General features: G+C 53.5%; 1 protein-coding gene across 2 annotated transcripts; it reads right to left on the bottom strand.

Moving 5' to 3' along the window:
* Window positions 1-5,453: 5,453 nt before the first annotated feature.
* NACC1 (nucleus accumbens associated 1) lies at window positions 5,454-15,697 on the bottom strand. 2 transcript variants are annotated; one of them, XM_065576228.1, is made up of 5 exons: window positions 13,334-15,697; window positions 11,915-12,100; window positions 10,033-10,138; window positions 9,509-9,606; window positions 5,454-7,933 (listed from the first exon to the last, which is right to left on the bottom strand). In XM_065576228.1, the coding sequence occupies exons 1-5, from the start codon at window positions 14,730-14,732 to the stop codon at window positions 7,674-7,676; spliced, it is 2,049 nt and encodes a 682-aa protein (XP_065432300.1). In that variant the 5' UTR covers window positions 14,733-15,697; the 3' UTR covers window positions 5,454-7,673. The 2 variants fall into 2 exon arrangements, with proteins under 2 accessions (XP_065432300.1, XP_065432301.1); XM_065576229.1 differs by having other exon boundaries at window positions 7,027-7,933; window positions 11,915-12,097.
* Window positions 15,698-16,599: the final 902 nt, after the last annotated feature.

Genomic DNA, 16,599 nt, shown 5'->3' on the forward strand with positions numbered 1-16,599 from the left:
TTCTAGCAGACCCCACTGGCCTAGTGCCAAAGGCGCTGGCAGAACAGGACCGTCCACTGGTAGCTGCATAATTCTGGTCCCTAAGTCAGGGAAGTCGGATCCTGCCCCACTTCCTGTTCACCCGGGGGGGGGGGGGGGGGGGAAGGGATTTATATCCTGGGCCAAGGAATCTGTCCCAGTCAGCGTAAATGAACGAAACATTACAAATTAACAGCAGCCAGCCAGCCAGGCAGCGCGACGCAGCGGGTAAGGCACTTGGCAAAGTCAGGAGAGCTGGGTTCTGAGCGGGAGTGTGGTCAAATGGTTAGCGCTGCAGGAAGAGTAGGGGGAAGAGAGAGCCAGGACTCCTGGGTTCTATCCCCAGCTGTGGGAGGGAAGTGGGGTCTAAGTGGTTAGAGCAGGGGGGGGCTGGGAGCCAGGACTCCTGGGTTCTATCCCTGGCTCTGGGAGAGGAGTGGGGTCTAATGGGTTAGAGCAGGGGGGGCTGCGAGCCAGGACTCCTGGGTTCTATCCCTGGCTCTGGGAGGGGAGTGGGGTCTAGTGGGTTAGAGTAGGGGGGTCTGGGAGTCAGGACTCCTGGGTTCTATCCCTGGCTCTGGGAGGGGAGTGGGGTCTAGTGGGTTAGAGCAGGGGGGGCTGCGAGCCAGGACTCCTGGGTTCTATCCCTGGCTCTGGGAGGGGAGTGGAGTCTAGTGGGTTAGAGTAGGGGGGTCTGGGAGTCAGGACTCCTGGGCTCCCCCCTGAACCCCTCAATCCTCACCCTCAGGGCCTCTTTGTAAGGACTAGGGTATGTGCTTCAGATCAGCATCAGCGAGGGGCAGGTGACGAGCGAGCTCTCAGTCTCAGGTGCTGCATCTATCTAACAACCGGACAGGAAATTCCCTCCTCGAGGCAAGAGTCACAAGACACCACTCTGATCCCCCACCAAGCCCGGCCGCCATCTCAGGTGACATCCCGGGGCACCAAACCGGAGACCCCCAAGAGCTCCCAGAGCTCCCCGCGTGGCCACTACCATACTCCATGCTCTGCAGACACACACTGAGGGGGGGCTGTGACACACATCTGCCCCAGCTCCCCCACACCCTCTGGTAGAGGAGAGAGACTGGGCAGCTGTATTGGAAGCCAGCTATTTCCCATCACCTGGAGCCTGCCCCCTGCTGGACAAAGGCTGCAAGGACTGTCAAACAACATAGGCCAAGCTAAAAAGGTTTCAGTTTAAAAAAAGAGAGTCATTCTCACACTTGTTTAGAGGGCTTTTTTACCCCTGCTCTAGGCTCTGTATTTTCTAGACTATTTTAATTGCTCGGGGAAATAGGATTTTTGCGGGTCTGGTTTCACTATGTGAATCTCATCACCTCCCTCCCCTGCCTGGAGGGGAACTCAAAGTGAAACTGACGGGAGAAGAGAAACTGTAAAAGTGACCACGAAGCGAATGAACCAGCACGATTCTCCTGGGACACGGCAGGCTGGGGCTATCATGGGCAGAGTAGGAAGATCTGAGTTCTGATCTTTAGGACAAGACACAAGGGGCTTACATTGCAGCAAGGGCTCAGAGGTTGGACGTTAGGAAATACGTCCTGACGGTCAGGGTGGTTAAGCACTGGACTAAATGACCAAGGGATGTTGTGGAATCTCCATCATTGGAGATTTCTGAAAGCAGGTTAGACCTACACCAGTCAGGGATGATCTAGATAACACTTAGTCCTGCCTGAGTGCAGGGGACTGGACTAGATGCCTCTCGAGGTCCCTTCCAGTCCTGTGATTCTATGGATGGGACAGACATTGTAAAATCCCCTCCAGTCTCCGAATCCCCGGTGGTTATAAGTAAAGCAGCTGAAGACTTTGTAAAAATATGTTATAAGAAATCTATCCCCACCCCAGAGTTAACTGTTATCACTTGCAATTTCACGGCGGGATTAGAACTCCGATCCTCCTGCTCTACACAGGAGAACCCCCCAGCCCTCTGCGCTACGAAAGAACCAGGCTTCTATTTGGCAGTGTTGGGCTCTTGTCCCACAGGTGAGCAGTTCAGATTTCAGCCAACAGGGCGGCGCGGGGCTCCCAGCCATGAGCACGTTACAACTGGGGGCGGCCGCTTCCTGGCGAGCGTTACAGAATGTGCCTCTAACTACAGAAGTAACCCCACTGGATTCAGTGCCCGGAGCGGAGCGTACAGGCCTAACAATGCTTTGACAGTATCCTTTCTGAAAGTGAAATAAAGTCGTTACAGTGTCATTGGGAAGCCAGTTACAGTGTCATTGGAAAGCCCCCCATCCCCCGCTTCATAATTATTATGTTTAAATCGGGAGAGGGGGGGATAGTGAAATCAGTAAAAATATGCACCAAAAAAATAATGTTTGATATACCACCACATTTAAAAAACACACGTTAAAACAAGGAGCAATTAAAAAAAAGGTTATTTCAAATAACTAACAAACACCACACGCTCGTCTTTGATTTCTAGTCAGTTACCATGATCCCAAAGTCTTTGCTTCAAGGGCCAAACTAACCAATGACGCTGATCTAGAGACAAGGTTAGCCACGCGAGCCACCAGTAGCCGGACCAACGGGCCCCTGACCTCGAAATCTTTCCAAACAAATTGTGATAAAAGAGGGTTGGGAGGAAAACGAGGGGAGGGGCTAACGAGTGCCATTTGGTCCAAATTTGGAGCTGCGTCCAAGTTTCAAATTTTGTCCCAATGGGATGTTTTGTCCCAGTGCGAAGCATTTCGCTGGGCTCTTTACAGCTGATCAAAATCCCAGAAAGAAACATTTAAAGAGAGAAAAAAAAATCAAAACCTTTTCCTCCAACATTTGGAATTTTGCCAGTGAGCCGGTGAAGTTTCTGAATTGTAGACAAATCTGAACCAATCCCACGCCCTAGGGCCCGATCCAGCAACGTGCTTAAGCACACACTTAACTTTAAGCATGTGCGTCGTCCCACTGATTTCATCAGAACTTCTGGCGTGCTTAAAGTTAAGCAGGCTCCATGGGGCTTCCCTGGCTCGGGTCCCAGCGCTCAGCATCTCACAAGGAGCGGGCCCCGAGTCATCCTAGGATCATGCATGAGGGGGCGGAGTCTGCTTTTCCACTGACAAGTTGGCACACCCGGCAGAAGGCTGTTCTTAACAGCCCAACGGCCTGACCCTCAGCTCGTGTGAACTGGCAGACGCCAACGGAGCTGCAGCCAATTCATACCAGCTAAGGATCTGGCCCCATTGACTTTAGTGGAGCCACGCAGATTTACATCCCCTGGGGATCTGCCCCACTAGGCGGAATTCACACCGGCACGGGTCTTTTTTGTCACGTTAAATTCTAGTTCAAGCGTGTAAGTGACGCATAGATCTGGAGTCAGCCTGCTGAACGGGGGTGAATTTTACATATTCTGATTGATTGGAAATTTTTTTTAAAGGATTATACTTTGATATTACGTTCTTAAAGTGTTAAAAGTACACACACTAGAAACATTTATGTGGGAGGGCGTCTCAAACCCACCACAGCTGGTGGCTTAAAAATTATTAATGAAGAGGATTTATGCTCTTACAATTTTTGGAAGCACAATTTTGCAGGCAGCTGTTTTCCAGACACACAAGACTAGTTCATTTCTCCCCCCCACACACACACTTCTCTTTTCACTAAAAAGAGGATCAAATGGTCAGACATTCCAGGCGGAAAAGTTTTTACTAAAAAAAAAAATCTAAACAAAAAACCAACAACCTCACCCTTTCTTTCTGCTGCAGCCGTGTGCGTGAGAGAGAGGGGAATGTATTTGCAGTCAAAAGAAACCGTGACTAATAAAGATTGTAAGCAGCTTTGAGATCTATTGATGAAAACCACTATATTAATAATATCACCCCGCGGGAAGCTCTGGGTAATTACAAGTCTGATACAAAATGCAGCTGTAACAGCGTGTGATCATCACACCATCGCGGAGTGGGCAGAACGGTTTTACAGCCACTCACACGTCGCATGGGGATATTCAGCAAAGCCGTTTCATAGGGAATAAAGGACGCAGAACGATAGAAATGTGGGGCTGGAAGGAACCTCGAGAGGTCGCCATGTCCAGCTCCCTGCGCTGAAACTGGGCCAAGTAAACCCGGACCATCCCCGACAGCTAATCGTCCAGCCTGTCCTTAAAACCCGGCCACGATGGAGATTCCACCACCTCCCTTCCACGCCCCCTCTAGTTGCAAAGCTTTTCCTAATATCTGACCTAAATCTCCCTTGCGGCAGATTAAACCCGTTACTTCTTGTCCTGTCTCCGGTGGACAGGGAGAACGACGGATTCCTGTCCCCTTTATAAGGGCCCTTAACATAGCTGAAGATTTATCAGATCCCCCTTCAGTCTGCTTTTCTCACGGCTAACCAGGCTCAGGTTTTTTAACCTCTCCTCATCGGCCAGGGGTTCGAAACCTTTGATCCCTTTCGGCGCTCTCCTCTGGCCTCTCTCCAGTTTATCCACCTTTTTCCTAAAGTGCAGCACCCAGAAGTGGGCACAGGACTCCAGCTGAGACCCTGCCAGTGCTGAGGAGCGACAGGGACCTCCCACACCTGACCCACCGCCCTCCTGTTAATACACCCCAGAACGAGGCAAGTCTTTTTAGCAACTGCTTCGCTTTGGGGGCTCACATTCACCTATAACCCCCAGATCCTTCTCAGCCATCCGACCTCCTGCCCAGCTGCTACGCATTTGATTTTTCCTTCTCCAGTGAAATACTTTGCCCTTGTCTTTACTGAATTTCATCTCTCTCCAATTTGTCCAAGTCGTTTTGAATTCGAGCCCTGTCCTCCAAAGTGCCCGCAACGCCCTCCCCCGCCCCCCGGCTTGGACATCCGCACATGCCAGAAGCGCGGGCCCCACTCCATTATCCAAGTCATTAATGAAAATATTGACTAGGACCAGACCCAGGTCCGACCCCTGCGGGACGCCGCAAGAGACATCCTCCCAGTTCTTTGAGTCTTCCCGCCACCCATCTGATACTAATTTCATCTAGATCACACTTCCCTCGTTTGCTGATGAGGTCATGCGTCAAAAGCCCACCTAAAATCAAGATCTATCTAATCCCCTCTCCCCATCCGCCGTCACGCACACAAAACGATCTGACTTGCTACAGCAACTAGAGAGACCGTCCACATGGCGTTACGCCTCCATCTTTAACCTCCGGCAGCTGATCACCCCAGTCTGATCCCGCTGGGGTACAGGGCTACACAAGGGGGGTGGGAGAGGGGGTCGGACCCCAACGAAGTTACTATTCACAGCCCCCCAACTCCTGAAATGTAGATTTTTTTACATTACATTTTAAATGTTTTTTTAAAAAACTTTCCCTGTCCCCATAACCTAATTATGGGGAAAGATTTATCAGCTCCAAGGGGTACCGACTCCTGGGATAGGGCACTGACTTAAAAAGAAAACAGAAGGTTGCAAAAAAAAAATTCTAAGAGGGATAACGATATTTTCATGTTGGCATTTTAATTTCCAATTTGGGGGTGTGGTTGTTTTTTCTTTTAATTTAAAAATGTTCACAGATGCAACAACCACAACAATAGTAATAATACTTAGCAGCTTTTCCAAGGTAAGAATCATTATCCCCATTTTGCAGATGGGGAAATTGAGGCACAGAGAGGGGTAAGTCGGTAGCAGAGCTGGGAACAGAACCCAGGAATCCTGACTCCCAGCCCCCTGTAATAACCACCAGTCCACACGCCATTCCCAGAGCTGGGAACAGAATCCAGGAGTCCCTGACCGCAAAGCAACACAGAAGTGAAACTGACTAGAAAGGGAATGTGAAATTAACCAGTGTCATTTCAAGAAAACATACAGCATCAATTCCAGGAATGGAAACAGGGCCTAGTGCTTAAGAAGCAACATGTGAACAGGTCAATGAACACACACACACACACGCTTACAGATGAATCCTGTCTGTGTTTGCAGGATCGGGGTCTACACGTTTAAAATCACAACTTGGGATCCTGCCATTAATCAGAAAGGATTCAAATAGATTACTCTTTTTCTTTTGCCTCGACAATGCCCCTTGCTATTTAAAAAACAAACACGGCCTTGCATATCGCATTCAGGGTCTCATCTATGCTGGATTTTGGTTTTACATCAGCGTAGCTATAGTGACGTCAGTGTCAACGCTCCGTGCCCGCGCGCTCCTCCCCCCCCAAAAAAAAAATCAGAAAAAAACTTGCATCAGGTTGAACAAAACCTGTTCACCCTGAAGCAGAACGTTTTGTTTTGGAGCATTTTTTTAAATGGTATTTCTAAAATAAAACTGAAGGTCATTTCTAAACCACACGTTATGTTGAAACATTGAAATCATTTGAAAATGTCAAAACAAAACGTTTCGGGGGACGGGTTGGGCCAAAACAATTGGGTGAAACTGCCCCGGTTCGGCGGCGAATCCGCCTTTTTCAGCCAAAAGAAATCTCCGCCAACACTTTTCACCCAGCTCTGCCGCTGATCTCGAATTTCAAGTGAGCGTAACCCGACCCCCCTTGGCTGGGGACTGAATCTCAGACTTGTGGCAAAAAAAGCCCAAACTGCGACCGGGTTGAGCTGAAAGATGTGGCCCATTAGAGGATTCAAACCTTTACAAGCAGCCTGGCCACTCGAGGGAGACAAAGCAACAGGAAACTGGGTTGGCTCTAGGCAGGGTTCAAATCCCCATAGAGGTCACTTGTGAGTCGCTGCACTCGGATCTGACACTACGTGGTGGGAAGGGGAAAGAAGAAAAAATCCAGTGTAGACGCAATGTGAAAAGACATCACAGCCAGAAGCGTTGCTCTGTCACTTGCTTTAAAAAAAAAAAAAAAAAAAGCCCCCATTCAGAGACGCACACGTTAAGCCCCATCCTTTATCTCCACCCTCATCACTGCAACACGCGGATGGATGAAAGAAAACGGGACTTTGGCACTTAAGATGAATAAGGTCAAAGGCCCATTTTGACTGAATTCAAGAGGTGCTTCAAGTTAAGCGCATGCTTACATGCTGTCTTGAACAGATGCTTTTTAGAAATCAGGGTCTTAATTTGGATTTTTATTTTCCTGTAAAAATCATCCGGGCACACTTTGTACGAAGGCTCCATTCGTAAGCGGTTTGCACGGGGTTAATGACGGCTTGAATGCACGGTTAATCCGTTCTCAGGGATGGTTATCGAATCCAATGGGAAGCTTAGATCCAGCTGTAACACATCCTCCGCTCCTGTCTTTGATATGCTTGAGATATGATCCATCATTTATTGCCCCTTTGCAAACCACCTATAAACAGAACCTGCATATAGAGTGTAATCAATTATTTACAGATCTATTTAAAGAGAGCTCATTAAAAGCACGGATCCTGCACAACGCGAAGGGGAGGAAAGGGGGGGATTTCCCCGATTTGACTCACAAGGCTACCCACAAAAACATCCGCCCGCCCGGGAAGAACAGCGTGAGATCAAAACTGCCCACACCGCCGACCCCTCTCTCATTACCCACACTGCATTAGGAACCGAGGATGATTTTGGTTTTTTAAAGAGACGGTGCAACTTTTTTTTCCCCCTGGCAAACCGAAAACAAAAACAAAAAACAGATTAAACTCAAATCAACGTGGGACGCTAAAAATAATCAACTTAAGAAATTAAAATAAAAGAAATCAGTGAATGGAAAGGGCTAAAGGGAGGAAGCGGTTTTTACTGGAGGCTCTCGGCCGAGGTCCCTGCATCCCCGTCGTGACTGCCTGTCTCAAAGTTGTGCTCCACTCCCATGATGTCCGGCTCCATCTTCCCAGTGTCGTTGATGAACGTGGTGTAGGTGTCCCCTTCTGCCATCAGCAGCTTCAGTTTGGGGATCCAGCTCTTACGGACCACGCGCCGGGCATTCGTGCACATGTCAGCCGCGATGGCGTTCATCTCGCTCTCTTTGAAGTTGGGGGCGAAGTTCTGGCAGTAGACTGGGGAGCGGGGCGGAAAAAGAAACCGCTTATTAGTCAGGCAACCAAGCTAGCACCCCCCTGGAAATTGTGAGACCCCCTCCCAGTGCCAGATCCACAGAGGACAGGAGCCTGTTGGAGCCCAGCGTAACACTAGGATGTTTCCCCCCAGCCCAACAAAAAATGCAGCTTCCGCAACACCAAACTTGTTTTGCAAATTCACGTCCGTTTCGCCTAATTGTTCATTTAGGGCAAAAAGCCTAACAAAAAATTATACAAAAAAATAACTGATTTTTCGGTTTGAAGCGACTTTTCGTTTCAATGCATCTGAAGAAGTGAGGTTTTTTACCCATGAAAGCTTAGGCCCAAATAAATCTGTTAGTCTTTAAGGTGCCACCGGCTTCCTTGTTGTTTTTGAGGAGACAGACTAACACGGCTACCCCCTGATACTTTTCGTTGCAATGTTTCCTTCCGAGTTCAAAGAGTGTTTTGAAATGGTCAAACCAAAAGACGCCGGTTTCAACGAAACAAAATGTTTCGTTCCACCCAAAACTCTTTTTTTCCAGTCGTTTCATTCGCCAACAATTTCAGAAGTTTTCGTTTTCGCTCCCACCAGGAACTAACATTTTTGTTCCACCCAAACTATTCATGGCTTATTTTTACTTTTTGATTCACCAAAACGTTCAACCCTGCCCCCCTACTTCCCAACTTTTCTAAATTGTCAACAAACGAAAAAAATCTGTTCTTTGCCCTGCTGGTTAGGAACCAACTATTGGAAACCAACCGACAACAAACAAAAATCCTGTTTTCCAGAGTGATTAAAATAGTCTAAAACCAGCCAGTATTAGATGTGGGGTAAAAACGGTGGGAATTATTATTATTTTAAAAAACAAGAAGCTTTTTAAGCTTGGGCCTACATTTATTGACTGTCCCTCTGCAGCCTCTGACCAGCAGGGGGCGTGATCTCAGTGATGGGAAATTCCTGTCTCTGCCTTTAGATCCCCATTCTCTACCCCCCACACACACATATAATGAGTGTAATTCTCCCTCTGTGCATCTGGGGTCCTCCTCTGTGCTGCTCTGCAAAGGACAGTCTGGCCCTTTAACTGGGGGCGGGGCCAGGATTAGGCCACCCCTTCCCCAGATGGCGCATACAAGGGTCATGTGACGGGGAGCATGTGACTCAGAACTAGGGTGACCAGACAGCAAGTGTGCAAAATTGGGACGGGGGTGGGGGGTAATAGACGCCAATATAAGAAAGAACCCTGAATATCGGGACTGTCCCTAGAAAATCGGGACATCTGGTCACCCCACTCAGAACAGAAACCCCGCTGCAATGCTCAGAACCAGAACCAATGCTCAGAACAGGCCTTGGCATCACAGCCGCCTTCTGTACCCGCTGGGTCTCTGGATGCCCAGGCCAGGATCTCCTTAATGAGCCTGATGCAAAGGGCATGAAGCGTCACTGGGACCCCGAGCAGCCCACCTGGATGGGGGGCAGTACCATCTGCTGGGAGACAGGCTTTCGGAGCCCCGCGCATCCCCCATGGGGCCTGAAGGATGCTGCCTTGTGGAGCCCCTGCCCCACATACTCACACTTCACGGCATGCAGGACCCTGCTGTCCAGCGGCTTCCGGCTGGGGTCGTTGGTGGACGAGCGGATGCCGGTGCCGCAGCTGTTTGCCAGAGTGTTCCTAGCGAGGGGAAAGCATTGAGAATGAGAACCAAAGACCCTCTCGCCGCTGCCCTGCTCTGACCCCTAGACCCCCATCCCCTACTCAAATGCGGGCAAAGAACCCGGGAGTCTTCACTCCCAGTGCCCCCCGCTCTACCCCCGCCAGTCCCTTACCATAGGTTGGGGGGAACCCAGTTCTGATTCCTGGCCCCTTGTGCTCTAACCACTAGACTCCACTCCCTTCCCGGAGCTGGGGCTAGAACCCCGGAGTCCTGGCTCCCAGCCCCCCTGCTCTAACCCTCCAGCCCCCACATCCCTCCCAGAGCCAGAGAGAGAACCCAGGAGTCCTGGCTCCCAGTGCTGCATCAGGCCTGGCAGGACAGGGAAGGGGACAGGAAAAGGGAGCCGCAGCCCCACCCCCACAGTACAGAAAGCCAAAATTCACCGATCGAAAAAGGAGGCCAGAAGCCGCCTCAGAAGCACTTTGTGCCGCGTCCCCGCGCTGACATGGCAGTTCATCAGCTGCGCCCGGGTGATGTACACGTTCGTGCCTAGGTGGGGTGGGAAAAAAAAAAAACCCATTACGACCCAGACGTGCCCCTCTGACTCCCCACAAGGGGGTGCGACCAGGGAACAGCCCCCATTCCTGCCTCGCTGCCGAGCCCACAGAACGGAGCCGGAGCAGAACTCGCCGTGGGATGGGAGCCTCGATCCCCGACCTGGTGGCGACAGCCAGCGGCTTCTGTGTGGCGATGGGAGGTCCTGGCTTCGGGGCAACACGGGATGGGGGACGGGGCTGTAATGCAGCATACGCTAGGGCATGGGAGGTTAACGACGACGATTGGGGCCCGCTGCTGTGCTCAGCACCCCATGGACCCCCCCACCATAACGAAATTCAGGGTCCTCTGCTGTATCACATGCCCCATGGGCCCCCTCCTCCAACCAAGATCAGGGTCCCCTGCTGTGCTGGTCGCCCCACAGACCCCACCCCCAGCCGAGATCGGGATCACCTATTGTGCCAAGCACCACACAAGCACCCCCCAGCCAAGATCGGGGTCCCCCCATCATTAGGGCCCTACCAAATTCACCGTCAATTTTGGTCAATTTCACAGCCATAGGATTTTTAAAACTGTAAATTTCACGGTTTCAGTGACATTTCACGGGGTTGTAACCCCGGGGGTCATGGGCTGGGGGGAGGGGGGGTCGCAAGGCTATTGTAGGGCAAGTCGCAGTCTTGCCACCCTCACTTCTGCGCTGCTGCTGACGGCGACGCTGCCTTCCGAGCTGGGGGGCCGAAGAGCAGCAGCTGCTGGCCAGGCTCTGAAGGCAGCCCGGCCGCCAGGAACAGCACAGACGTGAGGGTGGCATGGGGCGGGGGGGGAGGTTCCTCACTTGTGGGGGGGAGGGCAAGGCCGGCCTATACCATGGTTGAGGGGGTGACCAGTCCAAGGCCCCTTTGACCTCTGAACGTCGGGACACAGGGCCCAGAGGCAGGGAAAGCCAGGGTTGGGATCCTGGCCAGGCTGGTGCGGGACCTTCCTCTTCCCCTGCAGGGGCTGCTTCCGGGGTCGGCTCAGATCCACCTCCAGGAACCTTCCCCGGTGGCACGAAGCTCCGCGGCTGCTGGCAGGGAGCCCAGCTCTGATGGCAGCACAGAAGTAAAGGTGGCAATATCGCTCCCCCCTACAATAGCCTTGTGACCCCCCACAACCGCAGTTTGGGCTGGGACCCCTCGTTTGAGAAACGCTGGTCTCCCCTGTGAAATCTGGTCTTCTGTGTACTTCTACCCTACACTATATGGATTTCACGGGGAGACCAGATTCCACAGCCCGGGACGCGTTTTTCACAGCGGTGAATTTCTTAGGGCCCTACCCATCATTCCGGGCACGGCACAGTCCCTCTCCCCAGATTGAGACTGGAGCCCTCTCTCATGCGGGATGCTGCATAGACAGCTCCCGCCCCTGAGCGAGTCCCCAGCAGTCCAGGCCCTGCATAGACCCAGGGTGGGATGGGAAACTGAGGTACAGGGTGGGGGGAACTTGCCCAAGGTCACCCAGTAAGGCAGTGGCAGAGCTGGGAACAGAACCCAGGTCTGGCGAGTGCCAGCCCGTTGGGCCTCACTGCCTCTCCTGTCACTGGCTCCCAATGGCCAGTGCCCAGGAACACGTGCTCAGCTCCCGGTAAGGGAAGAACCCCACTGAGTTTGAGTTTGGATCAAGCCCTACGATAGTGGCAACACATTCACCTGCTGCAACTCAATTAGCCCCCCCTGCCCCCAAACCCAGACTGGTCTCTGCCTCCTCCCCCCAGGTCTGCCCACCCCGCACCTGTCACGAGCTCCAGCTTCTCAGCAGGGTCGCCCTCGTCGTACAGCTTGGGGTGACACCGGTTCCCGATCTGGTTGATGAGCTCGGCCGGCAGCGAGGCCAAGTCCTGCCGCACCCGGATCCGGTTGCGAGACTCAGAGGCCACCTGGTCGGGCAGGGCTTCCACCTTCTCTGCGGCTGCTGCTGCTGCGGGCCGGGGGGAGTAGAGGGTGAACACACAGAACACAGCTCCTAGGCCTAAACATTCAGGCTAGTGGGGTGGGGGCGGCCTGGGAGCCAGGACTCCTGGGTTCTTTACCTGGCTCTGGGAGGGGAGGGGAGTCTAGTGGTTAGAGTAGGGGGGGACTGGGAGTCCGGACTCCTGGGTTCTACTCCCACGTTTGCCACCGACTCACTACAGCGACCAGGACCCGTGATTCTTTGTGTCGGTTTCCCTTTCCGGGAGCTGATGGTAATTTTTAACCCCCACACAGACGGGATCTGGAACGCGAGGTGTTTGTCTCTCCAGCTGGAGAAGAGCGAACTCTCCCCTGTTACAAGGGGGACCACCGGCCCAGCTCCCCTCCCCGCCATGGGTCCGTGTGAATTTAAATGCCCCCTTGCAGACGGGCTTCTCTAGCTGCTGAGTGACCCTCAGCCCCACCGCTGAGCCCTGCTTTGATAGCAACCTGGGTGTGCCCGGCCCACTGGGAACTGGGCTGAGACCCAGCGAAACTCAGCTGAGCCTTTATCCAAGGAGAAGCCTGGAACAGCTGGAGAAACCCCAGAAAAACCAGCATCTCCAGGCCTTGCCCAGGTCGTTGATTTAAGGTTTCTATGCCCAGATGTTGCCGCTCACATCCTTGTCTTACCCCCGCCGCTGGGATATCTGGGTGCCTCACAATCTTTAATGCATTTCTCCTCACTGCACTCCGGGGAGGCAGGGCAGGGATCCCCAGTGTACAGGTGGGAAACTGAGGCACAGAGAGACCAAGCAACATGCCCACAGTCACACTGGGAACTTGTGGCAGAGCTGGGAATTGAACCTGGGTCTTCAGGGCACTGGGCCACCCTTCCTCTCTTGAGTGCTCTAAGCTCTTCCAGGCCAGACTCTCCAGCTAGCGTAGCTGGATTCACCTCGCAATGCAAACAAGTCATCGTCCTCGCCCGCCCATAACCCTGACGTGGAATGTATCACACCCAGCGGCAGAGAAGCCCCGCCCCTTCCCTCAGCCACTCCCCCAAGGGGTGGAGCAATAAGTCCCTCCCCTTCCCCCAGCCACTGCTCTAGGGAGAGAGAAGCAGTATAAGCTCCGCCCCTTCCCATCTCCCTGTGCCATGGCCCCAAGGGGGCAGAGCACTAGCACTCCTCCCCTTTCCCAAGCCCCTCCCCCTGTGGGGCGGAGCATTAAGAGCCCCTCCCCATTCGGCCATGCTCACCTGTCTGCCCTACATTCATCATGCTGTACATCGTGTACATGTTGCAGATCTGCCGGTACTGCTCATCGGAGCCTTCCTCGGCCGCGTCCTCCTCTTCATCCTCCTCGTTGTGATAGGAGCTTGGGCTGTCGCTCGTGTAGGCGCTGGACGTGCCGGGGCTGGTCTGGTCGGACGTGCTGGGCCCGCTAACCACGCCGGACCCGCCTCCTCCTCCTGCTTGCGCCCCCTGCTGCTGCTGCTGCCGGTTGCCTCCAAGGTCCTGCGTGGAGAACTTGGCCATTTTGCGGCTCCCGTTGTTGCCTCCTCCTCCCCCACCTCCACCGCCTCCTCCCTCCTTCTGGCCGTTGTCCCAGAGCCGCTTGACCACGAAAGTGCACTGGACGGAGTCCGACTCCTGCTGCTCTGTCTTGACGCGGGACACCAGGGGCAAGGGGGTGTTACAGGAGGGCCAGGTGGAGGTCTGGGCCACGGGGCTCTGGGGCTCGGAGGAAGGGGTCTCCTCGGCGTGCAGGCCCTGGGAGTCGCAGCTGGGGGAGCTGACCTTCAGGAAGAACTCAGTCCCTTTCTCCATGATCTCCTGGATCTGGAGGAAGCCGGCCGTGTACATCAGCAGGAACTGGTCTCCCACGTTCATGCTCAGCCGGCCCGTGTAGCAGAAGCTGAGAATCTGCTGGAAGGACTGGGGCTGCACCGCCGCCGGCAGCTCCACCACCGCGCTCTTGCTGTTGTTGAAAAGGTCCCGGAAGTAGGAGCTGCTGGCCGCCAGGACGGCCCGGTGAGCCTTGAAGGCGTGGCCTTTCACCACCACCGAGACGTCGCAGTACAGCCCCTGCAGACGCTGCTCGTTCAGGCACTCCAGGATGCTGTTGCCGAAGTTGGGGATCTCCATCTGCAGCGTCTGCGCCATAGTCGTCTCCTCCTGGCGTGGGGTGGGGGTGGGGAGGCGGCGGGGGGTTTGCTGGAGACAGGGAGGAGGGGAAAGCCACGGGGAGGGGAGAGGAGACGGACGGATGGATGGATGGATGGATACACGTGACCATGGGTGGGCATGCCCCATGATGGATGGACGGGTGGGGATGGTTGCACATGGACCACAATCAGATACACCAGTGGAGATGCAGGGGGTTGGACAGATAGGTACGGATGACAGCAGAGGGAGACGGACAGGTGGGTGGATATGACAACAGAAACAGACAGACGGGGTAGGTGGATGCAGACATGGAGAGAGAGGTAGAAAAGGAGAGGGAAGAAGAGAAGACAAGGGGAAGGCAAACGGGGAGAGCGAGAGGCGTGGATGAGGGAAGAGAACCAGAGGTGGGGGGAGACAGGCGAGACACGGAAGCAGGGGGTGGGGGTCATGATAAAAGGGAGGGGGGGGAGAATAAAAAGGAAAGTGCATTAGCTATTTGCCTGGCTGTGACGGAGCGTCCCGGTCCCATCAGGCAGGTTCACAATAAGATCTTTAGGCTGCTGCTGTGTGGGGCCCGCGTTGTATTTAAACCCTGGGGAATGAACCCGCAGTGGGGTCCAGCAGAAGGGGTTGAACCTAATGCCTCTGGATCCCACAGCCGGAGTCCCACCTGAGCTAAAAAAGAAGCCCATTCGCTCAGAGGCGACCGCAGGCTGATAAAACCCAATCCGTGTCCGTAGGATACTTTCATAGACCCCACGGCCAGAAGGGACCGTCGTGATCTGTAGAACCCAGGCCACGGAACGGCCCCGAACGAATTCCTAGAGCAGAGCTGTTCGAAACACACCCAGCGACGGAGAAGCTGTCGGTAAGTTGTTCCACTGGTTACTCTCCGTCTGAGTTTGTCTAGCTTCAACATCCAGCCAGAGGATCGTGTTCGAACCTTCCTCGGCTAGACAGAAGAGCCCGTTACTCCCCAGGTAGATCAAGTCACCCCTTAACCTTCTCTTGAATAAGCTAACTGGAGCCTGGAGCCTATCATCACGGGGCAGGTTTTCTATTCCTTTAGATCATTCTTGTGGCTCTTCTCTGACCCCTCTTCAATTTATCAACATCCTTCTTGAATCGTGGGCACTGGATTCCAGCCGTGCTCGCCCCAGTGCCGAATGCAGAGGGAAAATCTCCTCTCTGCTCCTACTCCACATTCCCGTTTATACATCCCCGGATCCCACTAGCTGTTTTGGCCTCAGCGTCGCGCTGCTCAGCTGATTATCCACCACAACCAAATCTTTTTCAGAGTCCCTGCTTCCCAGGAGAGAGCCCCCCGGCCTGGAAGCACGGCCGACGCTCTCCGTTCCGAGCCGGACCCATTTACTGTTAGCTGTAAGAAGTGTTCGCTTGCGTCAGTGACCCGTCATCATCATTGTTTGCCCCTCCTCCAATCGGTGACAACTGCAATGCCTCACCCCTCCCAAACCGTGCCTGGAGGTAGGGCGGTGCTATTCACCCCATTGTACAGATGGGAAAACTGAGCCACAAAGAAGCCCAAGGTCACATGGGGAGTCTGTGGCACAGCAGGGAAGTAAACCCGGTCTCCCAAGTCCCAGGCTGGTGTCCTACCCCCTGGAAATCCTGACACATCCGGGGGACCAAACCTGAGACCCCTGGATCTTAAAGCATGAGCTTGGCTACCTCTGCTAGAAGACTCGGCTCTGTCCACCAAGGCTAGTCCAATCTTTAAGTAGCCCAGTCACCACTCCAAGGGGACAGAGCACCACACCTCATGGGTGTGGTGTGCACGTCCAATCCCTCTTTGACTCTTGCCAAGTTTTTGGCCTCCACGCCGTCCCGTAGCAGTGAGTTCCACAGGTTAATGATATGTTGGAGGGACAAGTAGGTCCTTTGATCCATTCTGTAATGGTTACAAAGACACAGCGCGCCCGTGAGCACCCACGAGCTCTTAGCCACGCGGCCATCTTTTCTCCAAACCCTTGCTAACAAGGCAGGAAATCAGAGCCACTTTCATGCTCCCAGCCCATCACGGAGACTTGCCAAGCCTATCAAATCGCAATGGAACGAAGCTGGGAGGAGGGTTAATTTATTCGTGATTAGCAGAACAATTCGCTAGACTACTTTTTTTTTAAGCTAATTGATTTTTTTAAAAATCCCAAGAGAACAGGAGAGACTCCACCTGCCTCTGACTCACAGGGGCCCCCAGCCTGGGGCTGGATCGGAGCCAGCACCCCCCAGAGAGGAAAGAGGCCATGTCCCAGTTCCTGGCCCCCTGAACGAACCGCTCCCCTAACCTGGGGCTGGATGAAAGCTGGCGCCCCATAAAGGGGAAAGGCCCTGAATC

This window comes from Chrysemys picta, chromosome 22, assembly GCF_011386835.1.
Source record: "Chrysemys picta bellii isolate R12L10 chromosome 22, ASM1138683v2, whole genome shotgun sequence".
NCBI classification, from domain to species: domain Eukaryota; kingdom Metazoa; phylum Chordata; order Testudines; family Emydidae; genus Chrysemys; species Chrysemys picta.